The following is a 22,340-nucleotide window of genomic DNA, read 5'->3' as shown; positions in this document are numbered from 1 at the left end:
ACTTTCTTTCCTGTCCTTATGTTCAGCGAGAGGTTGACCGTCTTTGAACCAGATAATTCTCGGCTGAGGATGTCCGTTCTTCGCCACACAGGTGCCAATCTGACACACGTGGACGCCATTCAGGGAAAAAGCAGAAGATCAGTGACGGAGAAAGTGTCCGTGCAAACGTTAAGACAGTCGCGGAAACACGCAAACACACCTCAGAGCTGGTGGTCTCTCCCACAGAAATGGCCTGACTTGATGGTTTCGTGAGTTCTGGCTTCTCAGGAGCGACTGTATGAGAAAAATGAGAGAGAAAACGACGTTGAAAGGATGTTGAAGACACGAGAAAGACCGCGGAGAAGGTCCGTGGACAGGACATGAGGACAGGTGAGGAGACAAGATGGAGGCAGATGATCTGCTGTGGCGACATACACACACACACTGACCTTGTTAATGAAGCTGAGCAGTAAATATGCTTCCACACATTATTTCACTGGGACCTGGTTCACATGAGCTGATAACAGTCGCACAAAGGAAACACAACACACACGTTCCCTCCACATGCGAGGTCATCTTATCGCTGCAGCTGTCCACTTCTTGTGAAAATAAACAGTTTCACTTTCTGTTGCACTCAATCAATTCTTGATTCGCACCCCCGCTCACACTGAGCAGTGCACTCATCCATGCGTCACAGTCATTATTATTCCCAGTGAGGAACTTCACACCACAAGCACCACAAAAAAAAAATGCTTGACATTATATCTACATCGCGACATAAGACACGACGTGGTCACAGAAGTTGGATATCTGGGATGTTTTGCTCCTTTGAAAAGAGCGCTAACATCCAGAGTCCAGAGAAACAAGCTGTGTGTGTGTGTGTCCTCATACAGTATGAGGACACTATAACACTATATAACAGATATCATGTATAACCCATGTCACAGAAATATTGATTTCATTTATATTATATTATATTATATTACATCGATAATCCCGTGCGGATCAGTAGCGATGGTGTTCAATCGGAATAAAATCACTCGGATTAGAAATGACAAATCTCTGTTTACGCGGACGTAAAAACAGGTCATCCGATCAGACCTGGTCTGAACGGGCTCTCATGTTCCCTCCTTCACTGAGAGAGACCAGTCTATCACTGCTGCAGCTTCGGCCCCCGGAGACCTCATAACTCAGTCCTATTAAGTTAAGGCCGGGCAGACGCGCTGTAATTCATCCCCGGATGAGTCAACTGTTCAAATGGACAGAGGACAGAGATAATTGCTGGTCTGTGGGACAGGTTGTTCTCTTGCTTTGTTGAGTGCATCTGACCAGGCCCTTGTCAAACAGCATTTTATGGAGGTCTTGTGAAACACTGACTGGCCCTAACGTCAGTGCCTGAGAGAGCAACAATAAAGTGAAAAAACCCATTTAGAAGAAGCAGCTTTACGCTTTGACGTGTTTTTTTTTGTGTATTTTTCACTGTTTTCCTCAGAAATCTAACTTTTATTCTGTGATCAGCGAGTGATCAGCGCCATCCAGAATGCAAATGAATCCTATTTAATCTTTAGCTAAATACTAAAAGTATGATTGATGTCTGTTGAAGGGATTTCTGAGGGAGGAGCAAGGGCACGGCGAGCCGCACCGGGGTCAGCCCCCGACGCCGCGGTGATAAATCTGGACAGTTATTAAGGTGAGATATGATGAGACATGACAGGTGTGATTGAAGAGCGATTAGATTGTGGTTAATTGACCTCTGGGGAAACTTATCAAAGGCAACTGGACGAGGCTCCACACTGAGGAAAAGATCATTCTGCTAAATTCACCTCAGATCTATACAATTGTGTGTCAAATCATACTGGTGCTGTGTGTGTGTGTGTGTGAAATGCAATAAGCTAAATGAGTGACATGCATTAGGAGCAGTTAAGCCACTTTTAAATGATAGTATGCATGAACAGAACGGATGGAAGCCACACACCTCGTGGCAGTGACACACAAATATCACACTGGTCAAATACACAGCATCAGCTGGTTTTTGTGGGAATCAGCATTTACACCCAGGTTTAAAGATCTGGGTTTTTATCAGCTTCAGCTTCTGTGATTATATAGGTTCACCAAGAGGTTGAAAAATCCCAGGTTTATCCACAATACCATTGTGAAAGAGGCTTTAGTGGGACATTCCACACACCCACAACTGACGGGAAAGTCTCATGGGGTCATGTTAAGGGGTCATATGAAAGGTCGAAGGGCAACAGCTGACTCACAGAAGACTTTGAGCATGGTGGAAGCGTCTGCCACCCCGGCAGGGCCAGCGTTGACCTGGCAGTAGAACACCAGCTCGTCGGAGGGCTGAGTGGACGTGATGGTCAAGGTGAAGTCCTCTCCGATAGTGACCCGGCCGCTCAGTGGGGTGAACTCGTCACTCTTTCCAGCGCCACCCTGGGGTCGGAAAGCCACGCGCTTCCTGGTTCCCTGCTCCTCCTGAAACGTCAGATGCAGGGAAAAAATGATGATGATGATGATGAAGGAGTGAAAGAAAAAGAAAGACTTCCACACTGATGCCTGTAAATCACTCAGAATAAGTTTTTTTCATGATTAAAACAAGATTTCTGATTGTTTAAGCTTCTTAAATGTGAATATTTTCTTCATTTTTCTGCTCTGAATAACAAAGAAATCATTCAAAGTGAATCATTTTGAGACATTTGACAACATCATCATTTCCAGGTTTGACAAACAACGATCAACATTTTTTTAAGGACCAAGCGATTAATCGAGAAAATAATCGACAGGTTAATCGATTATGAAAATTAGATATCATAGACTATAGCAGGTATGGATGCTTATCAGGTATTACGTCGCTCAAATCTGCTACAAAGACAACTCTGTTAAAGTCAGTGCTGATAATGTAGCGAAACTCTCCTTTCACATGCACATTTGGAACAAAGGTAACACAGGAAAACGACTTACAATGTACCATTCCACAAGATCGTTGCCGGACGGTGGCGTGCCAGAATACGTGCAGGGCAGTTTGGCCGTGTCTCCCTTTAAAACCTCCACTTTAGGCGTAACCTTCACACTCACAGCCGCACAGCACACTGGAGAGAAAAAACACAGACGGAGACGAGGACATTGGATCAGGGGACTCAAAACATGAGGAATTTAGGAAGACATAAAAGTCATTTATTTTGAGGAAAGTCAGTTTTAGGAAGCCGCAAACAGGGATTTATCTCAAACTAGGAAACACAGTCTTTTTCGAGCCTTAATTCAGGCAATATGACACAATGACACCACTGACAGGTCATGGAATGAGGAAAAACTGCTCACATTAAAGTAAGATAGTAGAAGAAGAATTGAATTGGTGAAAGATAAAGAACATAGGTGACTCCGATCTGCTCTGAATTATCTGCGATGACAATAAACTTCTCCAAGGTGGAGGAAACGAGGAGATAAGACGGAAGCACAAATAATAAAGAATAATAATAACCCCAAATGATGACAAACACGTCTCCTTTTTAGAAAGAAAAATGAAAGTGTGTGTGTGTGTGTGTGTGTGCTTGTGCAGGGCTGCGGGAGCGTTCAAACACGACCACAAGAACCGCGAACAGCCGCGCGGCGACCGCGAGGGACAGTATCAGTGCCGGAGCACGCCGTCTCCTGCAGGCGCTTCGCACTCATCACTTTGTCACACACTGACACACTCGCAGAGGCTGGTCTGTGATTACAGCACGCTTTAAAGAGCTGGGCTAACCCCCCGCCACACACACACACACACACACACACACACACACACACACACACTGTTGTCAGTCTCCAGAGATAACAACTGACACCATGATGATGCCAGAGGAACAGACGACGCATCCATACAGTGAACACTGAGGCTGTTTAAGTTCCTTACCCTTGACTTGACACAGAGTCAAATAAATGCTTCACTGGCAAAAACATTTTTTTTATTATCTCCATTGAAAAATGTGTGTAATCCTTGCAAATGACTACACTTGAAATGTGAATTACGCTTCTTCCAATGATAAAAAAAGTCAAGGCAGAAATGAACTATAAAGAAGTCCCTAATTCTCTCTTTTTTTGTCTTTACACTGCTCCCTCTCTCGGGGTCATCACTTCGGATGATCCACAGATCATCCACCATTTATACGGGCACCAGGAGTAGAGTTGTTATCGGAAAAGCCTCCGATACTGCCGAAAATGCTGGTATCTTTTAGTATTTAAGTACATAATGGCTGCACTTTAATTTGTTTTTTATAATTATTCCAACATGTATTTAATCTACTGCTTTTTATACTGTTCTATTTAAAAATAAATATAAAAATAAATGGCTTCCACTTGCTGTATTCATTCAAACTCATTTTTGTTCAGGGGCCACATACAGCACAATTTGATCTTAAGTGGGCCGGACCAGTAAAAATAGTCAAATAATAGCATAATAACCTATGAACAACAAGAACTCCTTTGTTTTACATTTAATGAGGGATATTTTTACAAAACATGACATTTCTTGAGAAATATAAGTGCAATTTCAACAATACCATGCCTAAATGTACTAGTTACACATCATCTATAAAGGCATAAACATTTAGTCACAGGTATCTGGAAGTGAAACATATTGCATTTGACATTACGTTTAGATTGTAATCGTAGTGGGAAATTTTGACAAATTCATCCTGTGGGCCGGATTGGACCCTCTGGCGGGCCGGTTCTGGCCCCCGGGCCGTATGTTTGACACCCCTGGTTTAACCTGAGCAAGGCCTTACCACAATGATAATCATATCACAGTATCACACGCAGGCATAGTATGTTTTTTTTTTTTTTTAACTCACTGGTATCGGTATCGGTACTCAGTATCGGCCGATACCGACAGTATCGGTATCGGGAGGGAAAAAATGGTATCGGAACATCTCTAACCAGGAGTACACTAGATGTGGCCCCGTGTGGCTGGGGTCACAAGCAAAGTTAGCCACCCCCCCCCCCTAATTCTCTATCATCAGTTATAGGAATCAAGAGCGTTGTATTTTAAGAAGCAGATATTGACCTTCTTTGGTATATTCCATATACTTGTAAATGATTATGAATTATTTCTTTGTTTTTCTGACTCCGGCAGCTTTTAGGTAACAAGGTCTTACAGACAAAATTCTTTTTATGAACAGCAAACATCACATTAAAGCTGGAGCATGTAGCTTTTAAACGTAAACAAGTCTGCTGCATTCAAACTCTTCAGATCAGAGTCCACAAAGAGTTCCAGAAGTTAATTCTACTAAACCCAGTCGGCAGTTTGGGGGACACTAGAGGCTGCTGTATACACACAAACGCTCCCTCAGTCAGGTCTGATAGTATTGCTTGACAGAGGCTGTTTTGTGACGCAGCAGACAGTTAATGTTACATCAGTTCTGTTCACAAAGACGACGACAATAAAGTAATCAAACAGAAAGTTACATAAAAACCTCATTAAAATAACAGAGATGAACATTTTCAGCCTCGTACTCTGTGCGGCAGCATAAATTAATCATCGATTTCTGGACAACAAGAATCTACTCCTGAATAATTGATCTTATGTCTTGTGAGAAATTTGCCGCGAGCTGCTGGAGGAGCGGCTTCTGGGAACGGTCGCTGTCTGACAGCCTCGTTTTTTTTAAAAAAGCAGACATGAAAGTGTGTTTGCTCCAAAAAACGTCTAAAGAGAGATGAGAGGAGCCGAGGGATGGCAGCCTTGTTATCACTCTGCTGAGAACGAGGGAGGGTGGAGGGGAGAGGTCATATGGATATAGTGTGAGAGAGAGAGAGAGAGACCCTGAAATTCACCACAGCCCACAGACCACACCAGGTCAGGGGTCAGTCAAAGCTCTCATGTCTCTGTCCACAGCTTTATTCTTCCACTTTGTCTTTATTTACTTTCTCCCACTCTAGTTTTATCCCTCGTCTCCTTCTCTCTTTTCTCACCGTCTCCATCTCAAATATTATCTCCCAGCAGCTCAGTGTAGCTCTGGAGTGAACCAAACATTAGTTCAACAAACCGAGGCTCATGCATCGGGGGGTTTGTCGTGATCCTCCTCCTCCTCTGTCTCTGCGCCAACACAAACAAGCGAGCGCACAAGAATGTGTGAGTAAGCCCAGCGTCGCTGCTCTTGGGCAGCACTCGGGGGTTTGAGAGTCCCGTCGAGTGCATCATGGGAAAAACACACACTCACGTCAACAACACACCACATTAAATCAAGTGACTTACTGGCACATGTGCCCCGGACCCCAACTCTTCACTCGCATACTCCACTTATTCGGCTTTTGAGGAGCAAACACACACACACACACACACTCGCTCTTCTCTCTGACCTTCACTTCAGGATGAGAACATTGTATCCAGACTGTTTGACTTGCATCATGACTGACTGTGTTTGGTGTACAGCATCATTGGGTTGTTTCCATTAGGAAGGAAATACCAAAATAACCGGTCCCAACCGGTCCATTTGCGGCACCCTTCCCTCGGGGGAAACCAGAATAAAATGGTACGGTCTGCGACAGTCAGCTGACTGGGCAACAGAAACATGTCAACTCCCTTGTGACCGGTGTAAATATCCCATGGACGTCACAGCAGACTATTCTCATACAAAGTTACACAGACCGATCCAGGACTTTACCATTCCAAACTGTACCAAACCGAACCGAAAAAACGTTTACTATGAAATAAATCTAGACATTCACAGATCTTTGGCTTTAGGTTAAGTTAATTATTAACTGGTTTAATTCAAGTTCAGTATCGACACACTTGGTGCTTCACTGTAAAAAAACAAGAGGGCAAACTTCTATTATTAACTATAATTCATGCAGTTTGTATCAATAATAGTCCAACAGCGGCTACTCTGAAGTGGTCAGCCTCAGGCCCCGTAAATGCTTGCTCCGGCACTGAGTGCAGTTTCTGATATTATGAGTTGAAAGCTGCTGCATGAGCAGGACAACTGGAGAAACACCAACACTTGTCCTGAGATGAGCATGGACAGAGACGCCGCTGTTTCCTGGTGTCCGACACACGACCTCAGGCTTGTCTGAGCCGCTCTGATGAGATAAACATGTTTTATAAGTTTCTTTACAGGACAGGAAGTTGTTATTAGAAGTAGAGAAGTGGTCTGTCAAATAAAGGGAGCTGCATGCAGAGGAAATGTAGTGGAACACCTTTTACCAGGTCAAATTCAAGCACCTTTCCAGCACTTTTAAGGTGAATTTTAATGTTTTTCCTGCATGTAGCAGCTGTGGAGAATTCATATGAATATAAAAGTACTAAAAACCTAAAGGTTATTCCGCAGTTTCTATAGCATTAAAAGAAATGGAATCATGTTTTATTATAGTCACTCTTTAGTTATTTATTTATTTATTTATTTATTTGTTTATTTGTTCCTCCCTCTAATAAATAAACTATTCATGTGAGAGAAATGCACTCATTCAAGCACTTTTCAAAACACAACATTATAATTCAAGTCTTTTCAAGGATTTCAAGCCCTGTGTAGATTTAGTTGTGGGGCAGTAAACAGAGACCAGAGAAGGTGTTTGTCTCTCTTTCTATTCAATGACTGAAAGAGGAATATGAGGAATTATTGATCAATTTAATCTTTAATTAGTAGTAGAATATTAACCTGTTCAATATGTTAAAGGAAAATGCATGAAATGTACAACCCTAACTGGTAGAACTGTGTGCACTCTCTCCTTTAACTCTGTTATCGTCTGAAAAATCAAGTCCATCTGAACTACATCTTCCTCTCTTTGCCTCCTCCTCCTCCTCCTCCTCCTCCTGTCTTTTCTTCTGGTGTCAGTACACAGTATGTTGTGGGTCAGAGTGATCAGTCAGGCCACGGCTCTGTAATCTACACTCAAGGCAGCTGGACTGACACAGGCGGGCAATTAAAACATAATTAGCGAGGCCGCTGTCCGAGCTCAGCATAGACCGCGTGTGTGTCTGTGTGTGTGTTTGTGTGTGTGTGTGTGTGTGTTTGTGGATTTAGAGACAGGCTGTCAGAGTGTGCATACGCGTGTGTGTGTGTGTTAGAGACAGACAAAAGAGAGTGGCTGTGGGGGGGAGGGAGGGAGAGAGGGAGGGAGGGAGGTGGGGTTTAACTACATGGGGGTCTCATTAGCTGACGCAGGCCGACTAATCGGATTTAGCCAAAGAGAGGGAAAGTGTGTGTGAGGTGGTGTGTGATGGGCTGCGTGACTGCAGAGAGAGACAGATGGGAACGAGACGCTCAGACTGTGACCTGTGCTAACCCACACACACACACACACACACACACATACACACACACACTGGTACAGTATATCTATAATGCATGTGATATTGATGAGCAACTGAACCATGCCACCATGTGTGTGTGTGTGTGTGTGTGTGTGTGTGTGTGTGAAAAGAAAAGAAGAAGATCCAAAAGTCTGCAGTCGAAGCAACTCTGCAAAGGAGGACACACAAGTCTACTGAAAAGTTAATGTGAATCCATCTTTAATACTCTCTGTCTCTCTGTGAGCGTCTGCTTTTGCCTTTTCCTCTCACTCATCTCTCTCTGTCTGCTGCATCTCCCTCACTCACACACACACACACACACACACACACACAAGCAGGTGCCCTTTATTATGAAAAGAACCAGATGGTTCGTTCCTCTCTTTCTCTCCTTTCCTTGCTTCCTTCCTCTCTTGTCCTCATCTTAGCTAATGCCATATTCTGGACATCAAACCAGGAGCCACTCTCTCTCTCTCTCTCTCTCCCTTTCAAACTCTCTCCTCTTTTCATCCCTTATTCTCAAAGAGCATCTTTAAATAGCCGGCGCTCAAACTCACTCGCGTGACGAGTGTGTTTGAAAGAAAGAGAAAGACGGGAAAAGGAAAGAGGGAAAGGACAAAGGGAGCGTGTGTTTATGAAACCGCCATGAACCACTCGTTTAATGATGTCTGCTTGTCTTCCCTTTTTTCTATTATCTGCTAACCCAAACAGATCTGCATCACTGCCAGGACACTGTGAAGTGAGTGAGTGAGTGAGTGGAACAGGAAAGGACACGAGAGGCGTGCAGCGTGGTAGTGTGTGTGTGTGTGTGTGTGTGTACCTGTGAATGGGCGTGTAGTGTGTGTGTGTGTGTGTGTGTGTGGGGTTGGCAAAGCAAACAGTGTCCTGCAGCAGCCTCAATGTCACGAGGACTGAGGTCATTAACACAGAGCAGCATGTATAAACAACTAATATAAAGATTTAATATAGATGAGATTTATCTGCGCCGCTGATGATGATGATGATGATGATGATGATGATGAAGCTGAATGTGTGTGCTTCGATAATCAGTGCTGACATCAAACAGCTGACATATTATAGTCATGGAGGACGTTAGTGCTGTGAGACGCACGTGTTATACGAGAAGCACACTTTCAAAATAAAAGACATTTGTGTTTCCTAAATGTATTGACTACTAATGTTTTGTTTTTAAAAGTGTATTTTCAGGATCCACAGGCTTATACTGAGGAGTAGTGAAGCTGTGATTTATTTATTCATTATTCCTTTATTCAAAGGCAAAGTCTATGTAGAAACACAGCAGCAGCAGCAGAAAGACTGCATGACAGCATCACAGTGACGCTACCGCAGGTGTAACGACGCATGATTTATTTTGATAATTGACTTATTTAAGTCTAAAAGTTTATATTATATCACTCTGGTCACTATGCAATATCATATTTCCATACAAATTCATCATTTCAGGTCTCTGCATATCTACTGTATATCTGCATAGTAACCGATGCACATGAACCTAATTGTATTGTATTACATTATTGTACACTCACAATCCTCCCGGTAAAAAAGAGAAAAACAAACTCTGTCTGTTACTGAACCAAATGATATAGACGTGATTGATGCAACTAACGATTATTTACATAATCTATGTTATTTTCTTGATTGGTCCATTTATTGTTTGGTCCATAAAAAGTAAGAAAATGTCGAAAAATATTAAATATATGACATTTTCAAAAGTCTTATTCTGGCGCCAAACCAAAATGATTCAGTTGTAATGATTTCTGCTAAAAAAAAATCATCTATTAATCTTGGTCTGCTTGAGTTTTCTTCCTGATTCTGCGCTGGACTGTTACAGCAAAAACAAAACAGACACAACCATCGACTTGCGTCCCATCACAAGAATGTGAGCATGACGCGTCACCGTAATAGACGAACTCCAGGCCTGAGCTGTGACTCACTTCTTACAGTCGTTCAAGAATAAATGTGGTTTCACTTCCACCACGTGGTGTAACAGCTACTCACTGCACCGTGACACCATGTGACTGACTCGCAGCGTCACAGAGTCTGTGCATGTGAGTGCAGTTGTGGGCAGCAAGGCGTGGCAGAGAGCCCCACCGTAGAGGACTGTAGAGGACTGTAGAGGACTGTAGAGGACTGCCAGTCTGTTCGCTGAGAGTCAAACTCCATGCAACCAAGGAACGTAGTCAGGTGGTTGTGTGATGGAAACATGAATAATAAAACCTGTGGCTGCTGAAATAAAGAATACAGATGTTTTTCTTCCCATGAGAGTGAGATCAGTGAGATATTAAAGTTTGTCTGTGTGACAGGGTCTCATTTATGTGCAGTATATATAAATATACATATATGTATATATGTATATATATATATACAGCATGTTCATGTGTGTGTGTGTGTGTGTGTGTGTGTGTGTGTCCATGTAAGGCCTGGAGTCCGTCAGTGGCTGATGAGACAAGAACAGGTGCAGAAACAGCAGCTGCTCATGTTCTCACACACACACACACACACACACACACACACACACACATAGTGAATGCCACATGGGGAGAGAGTGAAAAAGACAGTCACAGCAAGACACGCGACACACAGAATTACAGTTGGACGACAGTCAGAGACAAAGTTTCCCAAATGGACGGAATACGAAAAAAAGCTTGTACACAAAGTAACGTAAAAAAGAGGAAAGAACGGAGACACTAAGTTTCTCTAATTGTAAGTGGATCATTAGAGTGGTGCACTGTGTGTCCTGCCAAGTACTGACCTTTGAGAGGGAAGCATGACGCTGACGTGAAACTCACTGTCATTTACTGTACTCATAGACGACGACTGCTCACACAGACGTGCAAAATAAGTCAAAAAATCAATACTAAAAAGTCACCATGTCCTGTGGCAATAATAATTATAATAATAATAATAATAATAAGGGAAGTTTGTAATCCACTCTCTCTCTCTGAGAAAATAGGCATTCACTGCTGCCTCCATCACTAAGTACAGCTGTGTTATTCTGTGACTTCTGAATTATCATTATATTATTATTATATAAGTGACAAACAAGATACTACTATTTTCTCTCTGGAATAAATGTGACTTTTCAGTAGGAAAAGGTTGTATAAATAGCATAATGCATAATGGATCTGGATCTGGTTCTTGGAGCCATGACTTATCATCTAATCCTGTAAAACATGTGCATCCACTGTGTGAATACACTTTCAAATAAGACACTTCCCAGGACACACGCTGCTGCTGCTGTGGTTATGTGGTTCACTGTCAGTGACATTCATCTTCATAGATTCCTGGGTGACCTTTCTGTTTGCTCTGTGTAAGACCCTCTTTGTATTTGCCATTGTGACATCATTTGCTCATGATTTCCAACGACAAAGGACGTGGATTCATTCAAATACCTTGACAGCAAAGTCATAAAGACTCCCAGATAACACACTGCACACTGTGTTTGTTTAAGCTGCCTAGTAAAACTACTGCACATTCAGTCAGTTATTGTGTCTGCATCAAATAAACAGAAGAATGGGAGCGTGTGTCATTTATGTTTTAAAGACATTTTTAAAAAGCCAGAATTCAGTTTGTTCGTATAATTCTGAGAAAAAAACCCATAATTCTTATTTTTTTTTACTGACTTTAACTTTAGAATTCTGTCTTTTCATGATATTGTTTCCATATAAAATTCACATGTGGCACTAATCCTCCTCCATACACCCCATATACCCCCCCCTTGGTGAAAAGAAACTTGAGCATTTCACCAACTTTTAATCAATACACAGTCAGGATTTGACCGTAATAATTATCACAAGAACCAAATGAAAACCCTTTGAGGATTTTCCCCCCTTTTTTTTTTTTGCCCCACATCAAAAGGCCCGACATCACTCTTAAGTAACCAATTACCAGCAATCCGAGAATCAGACGTGAGTCGTGTAAATGTGCTCTGACTGCAGAGGCCAACGCCGAGTCAAGAGCTTCACAGATGATATCGCCGCCTGAACATGGAGCCAAACACAATAAAAGTCTTTAATACTCACATTTCACAGCCTGCTGAGGCGGCAGACGCTTCTGCTGTGTTTCCGTGAGGGTTTCGGAGGGAGCGGCGAGATTAACGGCGCGATACGCGTATCCCGGATGTGCAGGAGCAACATGCACCACAATTACAGGATATGGATGAGTCTGCCCGGGTTCCTGTCTGGGCTTGTGCCAATGTACCACCTAAGTGGAGGTAAAATCTACACCTGGGGGACCCTGCAGCAACACACACAACGTGCAGGTAGCAACGAGCAGCGGAGACACTTTCTAAAAGCACCAGAGGAAACAGGTTTTATAAGATGTTAGATAAAATCCTCTAACCTTTGAGTTCTAAACTGTTTTGTGTTTCTGGCTGTGACACTGACTCAGATCTTCTTCTTCTCTCCTGTCTGATGTGTGTACAGCCTCGAAGGAGGCTGATGTGATTATGGCACTTAGACCAGGTTTAACCTCATTTGGGATTCATGAGTTAAACTTGGGTTTGAAGAGAGTCGGAGTCACGCAGAGTTTAGAGGAGTGATTTCCCCAGATGTTCTCAGGGATTTAAACGCTGACGTCACCGCGAGTCTGCATCGTTCTCCCAAACTGCCGTCAACCCCATAATATTAGCACCGGCACAGCTCAAGAGTGCAGTCATTTGGCAAGTATGTGTGTGTGTGTGTGTGTCTGTGCTTCTGTGTGTCTGTGCTTCTGTGTGTGTTGCTGCATCGACGCCAACCCATAATATTAGCACCCAGCCAAGAGTGTCATTTGGCAAGTATGTGTGTATGTGTGTGCTTCTGTGTGTGTGTGTGTCTGTGCTTCTGTGTGTGTGTGTGTGTGGCGGTGTGTTAGAGGGCAGAGAGGTAATGTCCCAGTGTGTGTCTGTGTGTGTGTGTCTGTGCTTGTGTGTGTGTGTCTGTGTGTGTGTGTTGCTTCTGTGTCTGTGTCTGTGCTTCTGTGTGTGTTGTGTGTGTGTGTGGGTGTTAGAGGGCAGAGAGGTAACGCCCCAGTGTGTGTGTGTGTGTGTTCTGTGTGGCTTCTGTGTGTGTGTGTGTCTGTCTTCTGTGTGTGTGTGTGTGTGTGTGTGTGCTCTGTGTGTTGTGTCTGTGCTTCTGTGTATGTGTGTTAGAGGGCAGAGAGGTAATGTCCCAGTGTGTGTGTGTGTGTGTGTGTGTGTCTGTGCTTCTGTGTGTGTGTGTGTCTGTGCTTCTGTGTGTGTGTGTGTGTCTGTGCTGTGTGTGTGTGTGTGTGTGTGTGTGCTTCTGTGTGTGTGTGTGTGTCTGTGCTTCTGTGTGTGTGTCTGTGTCTGTGCTTCTGTGTGTGTGTTTGTGTGTGTGCAGTGTGTTAGAGGGCAGAGAGGTAACGTCCCAGTGTGTGTGTGTGTGTGTGTGTGTCTGTGTGTGTGTGTGTGTGTGTGTGTCTGTGCTTCTGTGTGTGTGTAAGGCATGCCTCTGTGTGTCGTGTGTGTGTGTGTGTGTCTGTGTGTGTGCGTGTGTTGTGTGTGTGTGTGTCTGTGTGTGTGTGTGTGTGTGTGTGTGTGTGTGTGTGTGTGTGTGTGTGCTTGTGTGTGTTGTGTGTGTGTGTGTGTGTGTGTGTGTGTGTGTGTGCCTGTGCTTGTGTGTGTGTGTGTGTGTGTGTGTGTGTGTGTGTGTGTGTGCTGTGTGTGTGTGTGTGTGTGAGTGAGGGCAGAGAGGTAACATCCCAGTGTGTGTGTGTGTGCCTGTGCTTGTGTGTGTGTGTGTGTGTGTGTGTGTGTGTGTGTGTGTCTGTGTGTGTGTGTGTGTGTGTGTGTGTGTGTGTGTGTGTGTGTGTGTGTGTGTGTGTGTGTGTTAGAGGGCAGAGAGGTAACATCCCAGTGTGTGTGTGTGTGTGTGTGTTAGAGGGCAGAGAGGTAACATCCCAGTGTGTGTGTGTGCCTGTGCTGTGTGGTGCTTCTGTGTGTGTGTGTGTGTGTGTGTGTGTGTGTGTGTGTGTGTGTGTGTGTGTGTGTGTGTGTGTGTGTGGTTGTGTGTGTGTGTGTGTGTGAGAGGGCAGAGAGGTAACATCCCAGTGTGTGTGTGTGTGTGTGTGTGTTAGAGGGCAGAGAGGTAACATCCCAGTGTGTGTGTGTGCCTGTGCTTCTGTGTGTGTGTGCTGTGTGTGTGTGTGTGTGTGTGTGTGTGTGTCTGTGCTTCTGTGTGTGTGTGTGTGTGTGTGTGTGTGTGTGTGTGTGTGTGTGTGTGTGTGTGTGTGTAGAGGGCAGAGAGGTAACATCCCAGTGTGTGTGTGTGTGTCTGATACAGATACATCACAGATGTGCTGGTGTGTTGAGTCATCTCGTGGCAGTTTAAGCGCTCAACACAAACAGTGTGAAGTGGGCGACAAGGTCAGCCCCTCACACACTCTTTTGTCCACTGGGAGATTCCCCCTCGCCCGTCCTGTCGGCCCGGCAACGGGGTGAGAAGTCAACCCCCTGCAAACACATTTCTTTTCGAATCAATGCAAAATAACTTTATTTACCCTCAATTCTGGTAAGGAACAACTCTAATATATACATCAATTGAAAATAAAACAGTAGTTGGGGGTTTATCCCATTATGAATGAGATATATGGAGCTATAAAGCTGCACATCAACAGAAGTGTCATTAAGTGATAGTTTTAAATATTATATCGTCGATTCTATTGAAATGTGGTAATTGAATGAGTAACTGAGTCAGGAGGAGAAAACCAGGACAGGGAGAGATTCGAGGAACAAGAAGGACCGAAATAAAACAAATAAAAAAACTGTGACGAGAGCACGGGCGGGGGTCTGAATTCCTGCAGCTGACACTGCAGTTTCTACTGCACAAAGGAAGAGGAAAAAAACAAGCCAAGACGATTATAAATAGAGCAATGAATACACAAGTGTGTCTCTGCAAAAGCAGCTTTGATATATTGTTCCACTGATAAACCTTAAGGATTCTCTGTGGGTCTCGGCACATTAGCGTAAAACTGCAGTCATCTCTCACACAGAAGATCTGGGCCATTTATGCAACTGTGTGCGACTACATCAACAGTGAGAGAGTGTGTGCGACAACACGCAGACAGAGTCTCCACAATACAGTGGCAGCAGCAAAGAGAGAGGAAACACAACTGCAAGGACGACGTGGAAGATCAGATAGAAATGTCAAGTGGAATTTCATTACTTTTTTGAATCAATGGGCACAAAACAGAGACGGTGCATCAATTACTGCAGCATGTTTCCTCCTGGCAGCCTTTCATTTTCAGGAGGAACTCAATTTAATGGAGAGAGAGAAAAGAGAGAAAAGAGAGAAAAGAGAGAGAGAGTCCTCGGTGACCGAGAGAAAACCCAATCAGTGGATGTCACTAACGGGGCAGAGATGAGAAAGGGTGTTAATATTTTATGTTTCGGGGCCCCAAAGCCCGGGCCTCCTTCCCCTCTTCCACCCCCAGGGCCTCAGGAGCTCCAATTAACGCACCATGTCCTTTTTTCCCTCCTCTCTCTCTTTCCTCATCTCTCATACTTTTCTGTCCTTCCTTGAAATGCAGCCTCTGGCAAAATATGAAATTTAGATAGGAGGAGGAGGAGAGTAGGCGAGGATAGAGGGACAGGAAGACAGGCGTGGAGTCTGGCTGCATGGGACACTGTAGTGCTGCGGGTCTCGTGTCTACCAGGGTTCTTGAGCGGTTTCTGGAGATAGTGTCGCAGAGTCTGATTGTCATTACGAGTGTGAGCACTTCCTGTCACCGCTAATGTATTAACGACGGTTGTGGAATGACATAAAAACAATTTGATGTTTTATTTTATAGAATGAACTCACATAATGAACGATGCTATGAAAATGTGTATTACATTTTATGAGAATAACAACTGTAAGCTATATTTATTGCCGTTATCTGTTACAGGAAAACATTAAAAACCTGTATTTTATTTATATTTTTTTATATACTGATTATAAACTATTTTTATTGGCAAACATTTTATAGAAGAAGTAGTAAAAAGCTGATGTCAGCGGCTCTTACTTTGAAAGCCAGGTTAAAAGGCTGATGATGTAAAGTAAAGTTTGGATAAAGGCAACAAGCAGGAGTGATGTCAGTGTAAGTATGAGCACAGCATGGACTCAGATAAATAACATTTTCCATATGGAAGCTCTCAGAGATGGTGGAGGTAAACAGGAGAGGAAAAGAGTACCCCCTCCTCCCACAGTATATTTTCAATTCCCTCCAGCCTCCACCTATTTATCAAGGTAAATGACTTGCTTTAATGGGCCAAAATGATATGCAGAGGCAATCTGCCTGCTCATGCTGCTGCTCATGCTGCTGCTCATGCTGCTGACGTCCATGATGGGGATCCTAACGAGGTGCATTCAATGATGAGTGAGGCAGTAAAGATGCTAAAGTCCTATCACGACTTAACGAGGGAAATGTGATGATGGACAGACAGACAGACAGACAGATAGACAGATGGATAGATGGATAGAAAGACTGGAAAACCTGTCGGAGGAGGCTACATTTTGTCCACGCCCCCTTTTCCTTGACAGTGTGACGATGAAACACAACAAGTTCACAAAGACATAAAGTTGAACCTACTGGTCCACTAGAAAATTAAATGACTTCAAAACATACTTATGGGTAGTTTAGTCAATTCCTAATGACCTCTGTAGTCCTATGGTACTGTTATAGTTGCTGATTTATCTCACACACACTCTTCATTTGCAACTTCATTTGGAGATATTGAAAATGTTGCTCATACAGAGTCCTTGAACAGTGGTGCCTCAGGGATGCAGTCACGGCCCGTCACTTTTCAGTGTGTGTGTGTGTGTGGGCTGATATTAAACGCGACAGAAAGAAGAACAAACAGAGTCTCAAGTAAGAGTGTCCTCAGGATTCCTTCCTTCCTTCCCGTCTGTTGTAATCTGTAAAACTGACACAGCAGCATGTTCTGGATTACTGCTGCTCTGTCACTGGATAGTGTTTAACGGAGGTTACTCATATATTGGACAACATCAGTTTATGTGACAAGAACCTCCACTGACTGGTGTTTGATTACAAATGACAAACAGCGCGCGCTCCTCTCCCATGACTGCCGTCACTAATTGTTTTACATTTTCAAAATGAAACCGTATCGACACCGCTCTTTTACAGTCAAGATGGATTGGCAGAGAGAAAGAGTGAGAGAGAGAGAGAGAGAGGCTGACTCAGAGTAAAGAATAAAGGGAGAGACATTAAGACTGCAGCTAATCTCGCTAAAAGGGTTACGACAAAGTGCTGCCATCTCTCTCTCCCTCTCTCTCTCGCCTCCTCACTCCCTCCAACCCTGAATCAATTCATCCTGCAAGTCATTTCCTTCCGTACTCTGCTGGTAAAAAGCAAAAGGTAGCACTTGTGCCCATTTACCATAATACAAAAACACACTAAAGTGTATCCATTACAATGTTTGTACGGCATGTGTGTCTTTCAAGAAGACACCGACTTATAGGGTGTGTTTAGTTAATAATGAACTTCTCTCCAGTGTAGCCTCCCTTATTTTAGTGTGTGACTGATGTAGTTCAGGTTTGGCGCCGCCCTCGTAAAACTACTTCAACACCGACTGAACCCAATTTCACTTATCTTCGAGTCGCAGCGTCAGCAGTTTGGAAACACCATAAGATCAGTGATGAGCAGACTGTAACGTGTGCTCTGCAGAAGAAGAGGAGGAGGAGAATAATACAGCCATAGAACAGCAACTTCTACGTCTTTTATCATGTCTGGATCTGATCTCTTATCTTAAATTCATCTTTTGATGTCAAACACAAACGTTTTTAGTGTCAAATAGCAAAAATGAAGGAATCGGTTTCACTCTTCCAATACTTTTGGAATGTTTTAGCATCTTATGTTGTGTTTTGTTTACGGTCAAGTGAAACAGCTCCGATATGAACACTAATCCTATTATAATTAATGAAATCTTCATACACAACCACCAACGACTGCTTGACTGTGCAAAATAAATGAACAAATAAATAAAGAATCAGTGGTGAGGACGCCTATGCAGCTGCATTTGTTCCAGAGGGGAAATAAGATTTGAGATAAGAAAAGAAAAAAGGTGAGAGCAGGTCAACGTGTGTGTGTGTGTGTGTGTGTGTCAGATTTCTGCAGCCAAACACACACACACACACACACACACACACTGCCCTGCCAGCACACATGTATTTTAATAGTGGGGATGAATGTGTCAGGCTCTATTTACAGTATGTTTACTGTTGCGTTCACACACACACTCACACACACACACACGCACACACCTGCCCGGCCTTCACATCTCAACAACTCAAGTTCCTCAAACACCGCAGTTCCCCCGCATGTCATCTTTTGCATCCTGTGTCGCGTCCGGCTGATTTGTAGCACCCAGGTGTTTTGTTGGCCCCCGGGGGGAAAGAGTGGCCTGTTCCTGCGTGGACGGGTTATGCACACAGGTGCGGCAAAAGCGGGGGTAAACAAGAGGAGGGGAACAAAGGGCTTGTGGGTAAATAACAGAAAGATGCGACTGTGGCTTGCTGCCACATCATTGTCCTAGTGAAGTGTTGATTTAGACGACATCTGTCGGACACACATCATGGTAGTTAGCTGGTTTCTCAAGCTAAGATTCAGACTAATCTCCGTTTTCTTTCTTGCTAATATAGAAAATAAGTGGACACTGGATTTGAAGACTCTCTGTGGAAGCGTGGAGGCTGATTTTCACAAAGTCAAGACTTTTCCACGTTTGCTTTTTCAAAAGTCGATAATGTTCTTGTTTGTGGGCTTCCCCCTTCGGCAGACTCGCTCCACATTATCTCTCCAGCATCCTCTTTTCGCCCTGCTCCTTCTCGTCTCTCGTTCTTCCTCTGTGGAAAAGTGCTGAGTTTCATTTGGAAGCAGCCCTCCCCTCACTTCTAATGAGGCTTCATTTTGGCAGGAGAGGGAGAAAAGCCAGAGAGAGAGGAACACCATCTCCACTACTTCAGCTGACAGCAGCTGCCTCTTGAAGCCCTCTTCTAATATCCACATGGGACTATGAAAGAGGGCTGGAATAGGGGGGAAATGGTGGAACAAATGGATAGCCACTCTCCCTATTAGCCTCCATTATCCACAAACATCATTTCATAACTGGCGACTAACAAGGCATCTGTTTAGGCGCCCGTGCCCCCGTTGCCCGTCTGAATGTGTGCCTTGGCTGAGCTACGACCCACAAATCTGGTGCAGACAGCTCAGAAACCATGGAGAATAGCGCTTCTTTGTGCACTGGCTGAAATACGAGAGCACTTGCTGAATAAAAGGGGTCTCATAAGGGGGCGAGGGCACTCCTTAGGGGGCCAGTCATCCGGGCGTGACAAGCTGGTACCGCTGTAATGAGATAACAGGCCGCTGGAGTACGAATTGATTCCTTCCTTCCCTTCTTTCCTCTCTCTACATCCATTATCCCGTTGCTATTTCCTTATCCATCCATTGCTCAGGGTTCTTTTTTTAAACAGGCCATCATGCTCAGCGGGCTGGTAAAGCCTGTGTGCGAGGGGCAGATAGAGGGATGGAAGGACAGGGGGGTAAACACACATGGCAGCCGGAGAGATAGAACACAGATGAATAAAAAGGGCACAAGAGTGTGGAAATGAAAGCTGGGAAAAGAGAGCGTTTTCTTTGTTAGTGTCATCCAGAAAACATATTCAAGCGTATGTTGACGGTCGGGAAATCCTGAATTTAAACACAGTGAAGAAAATGGCACACTTAACTGATGTAGAGACAGAGTGTATATATATATATATATAAATACAGCAACGGGTCAGTGCCTCCAGACGGGCGGAGTAAATCAGCCGTCACAAAATTACCCCTGCACCTGCCCTCGAGCCCCGTTCCCGTCCCACTTCTCCCTCCCGTGACACAGACAGTGTTGACAGTGGCAACACTCAGCGGGAGGTTGCAGGAAATCTCCGCTAAGACCTGGACTCAGTGTGTGACTTTGCACCTACAGCAAACAAACCCAAAACAAAGGCGGAGATGCCAGATTCTTAATTCCCTCTTTTAGAGCTGAAACAATTCTGCGATGACTAAATCAATCGTTAATTCATTAACTATTTTGATAATCAATGAATCGGTTTGAAGCTTTTTTCATGATTAAAACAAGATTTCCGATGGTTTAAGCTTCTTAAATGTGAATATTTCCCTCATTTCTTTGCTCTGAATAACAAAGAAATCATTAGAAGTCAATCATTTTGGTTTGTGGACAAAACAAGACACTTGAGAACATCATCAGTTCCAGGTCTGACGAACACCGATCGACATTTTTTAAGGTTTTCTGACATTTTATGGACCAAACGATTAATCGAGAAAATAATCCACAGATGAATCGATTCTGAAAATAATCGTTAGTTGCAGCTCTTCCCTGTTTTCTTCTTTATCAAATTGTGCAGGGGCTTTGGGGGAAAAGTGTCCTTAAAATATTTAAAACTGCTCTTGAAATTCATACGACGGACGCTTTAAACGCCACCAGAAAATGTAAGTTTTTTTGCAAATTTTAATGTTTAATGTTTTAAAATTTGATTTGGAGAACGCTGGCAGGAGCCTGAGAGCTCGGTATTTCCCAACATTTGACAAAAATTTAAAGAAGTTCACTTTGTTCTTGTCACTCCAACAATGATTTATTCCTGCGGAACTAAAACAAATTGGTAAATGGTTGTTTTTCGTGATGGTATTATGGCAGACTGACGGCTTTGCCAGAGCCAAGATCTCATCTGAGCGACATGAGCTGTACGCCTGCTGTGGGCTATCAACACTCACTGTCCCAAAACAGCGAATAAGCCGCAGATTTAGAACGTCTGTCTCGTCCTAAATCTGCAGTCGACTGCCTGCCATGCCTCACACACACACACACACACACACACACACACACACACACTCTCTCTGTACCTACACTCTGTACCTCTCACCCCTGTTTCCATCTCCCCTCCCTCACTTCTTTTTGCCTATTACGGTGGATTAACTTATAATGCTTGGATGAACTTGAGTCAGAGGGTGGTGGTGGTTTGCGGTGGTGGTGGTGGTGGTGGTGGGCGGCTTACAAAGTCACACATCACTACACACACAATCGCTGGCTGGCTGGCAGATATGGTCACAAGCCCACTGGCACACACAGACACACACAGACACACACAGACACATGGAGCCTTCTGGAGAACAGTGAGACACACACACACACACACACACAGGAACAGGAACCAGGCCCTCGTGCTGAAACTGAGTGAAAGGTGCAGAATCCAAACTAAAGCCCATATTAATCCCCCTGATCCCTCGGAGATAGAATAATTCAGAGTTAATTACTCTCCTCCAGCCTTCACCTCAGTTTCATAAATCCACTAAACTCCCCCTTTTCCCTCAATCAGGCAAACATTTGAATATTCCCTCTGTTGTCTGCACATTTCTATTCACTTCCCCCACTCTTCATCTCGTGCTCTGGCAAAGACTGTACTCTCACTATTTCTTGACAGTGTAAAATAAAATAAGAGTAGAATATGAGCCCCCTCTCTCTCTCTCTCTCTGCCTGTCTCTCTCTCTTTGACACACACACACACACACACAGGTCCTTGGCAGCCGCCGACACAGAGGCTGGCACTGAGATTGTGTCTCTCTGGTTGGAGTTTGGAACCACAGTGAGTTTAATTAGAGTGAAGAGGGACCACATGGCTGAATGTCTGAGTGCTGGAGAGACACACTAACAACCGTACAGTGGACGCGAGCTGAGAGGAGAGAAACACACACACCAGAGTGTGTAGACAATGCTAAATAAAGTGTACTTATTCTTAGGATAATAGAGGCAGACTGACGGTGGCAAATAGCTGCTGTATTGTTAGATACTGTTGTGCTGTTTTGGTCTTGGTTGTGTCAAATGCATTTTGACTATGCAGTATTTTTAATCCTGCTTCAACAGCTTCACAGTCATTGTAATGGTGAAACGTCTTGTTGCAGGGAGATTATGGGCTGTTTCCGCTCCCCCTACTCTCTGCAGACTCAGGAGGTCTATTCTCTATGCATTTATGTGGTTTTGCACTTTTTAGATGTTTGCAATGATTGTAAAGGCCTCTGCTCAAACATT

The 22,340-nt window shown here is 43.8% G+C and overlaps 1 protein-coding gene across 3 annotated transcripts in view; it reads right to left on the bottom strand.

The window, feature by feature from the left end:
* bcam (basal cell adhesion molecule (Lutheran blood group)) overlaps nucleotides 1–22,340 on the bottom strand; it is a 57,018-nt gene that overhangs the window by 12,500 nt on the left and 22,178 nt on the right. For all 3 annotated transcript variants that reach the window (XM_044034235.1, XM_044034236.1, XM_044034238.1), the window contains exons 2-5: nucleotides 2,944–3,071; nucleotides 2,241–2,457; nucleotides 200–273; nucleotides 3–99 (exon numbers count right to left, since the gene is read on the bottom strand). In XM_044034235.1, the coding sequence (XP_043890170.1) occupies nucleotides 3–99; nucleotides 200–273; nucleotides 2,241–2,457; nucleotides 2,944–3,071 (516 nt within the window). The remainder of the gene's footprint in view (nucleotides 1–2; nucleotides 100–199; nucleotides 274–2,240; nucleotides 2,458–2,943; nucleotides 3,072–22,340) is intronic.

This window comes from Solea senegalensis, linkage group LG9 (genome assembly GCF_019176455.1).
Source record: "Solea senegalensis isolate Sse05_10M linkage group LG9, IFAPA_SoseM_1, whole genome shotgun sequence".
Lineage (NCBI taxonomy): Eukaryota > Metazoa > Chordata > Actinopteri > Pleuronectiformes > Soleidae > Solea > Solea senegalensis.
This window is presented reverse-complemented; position numbering and strand designations above follow the sequence as displayed.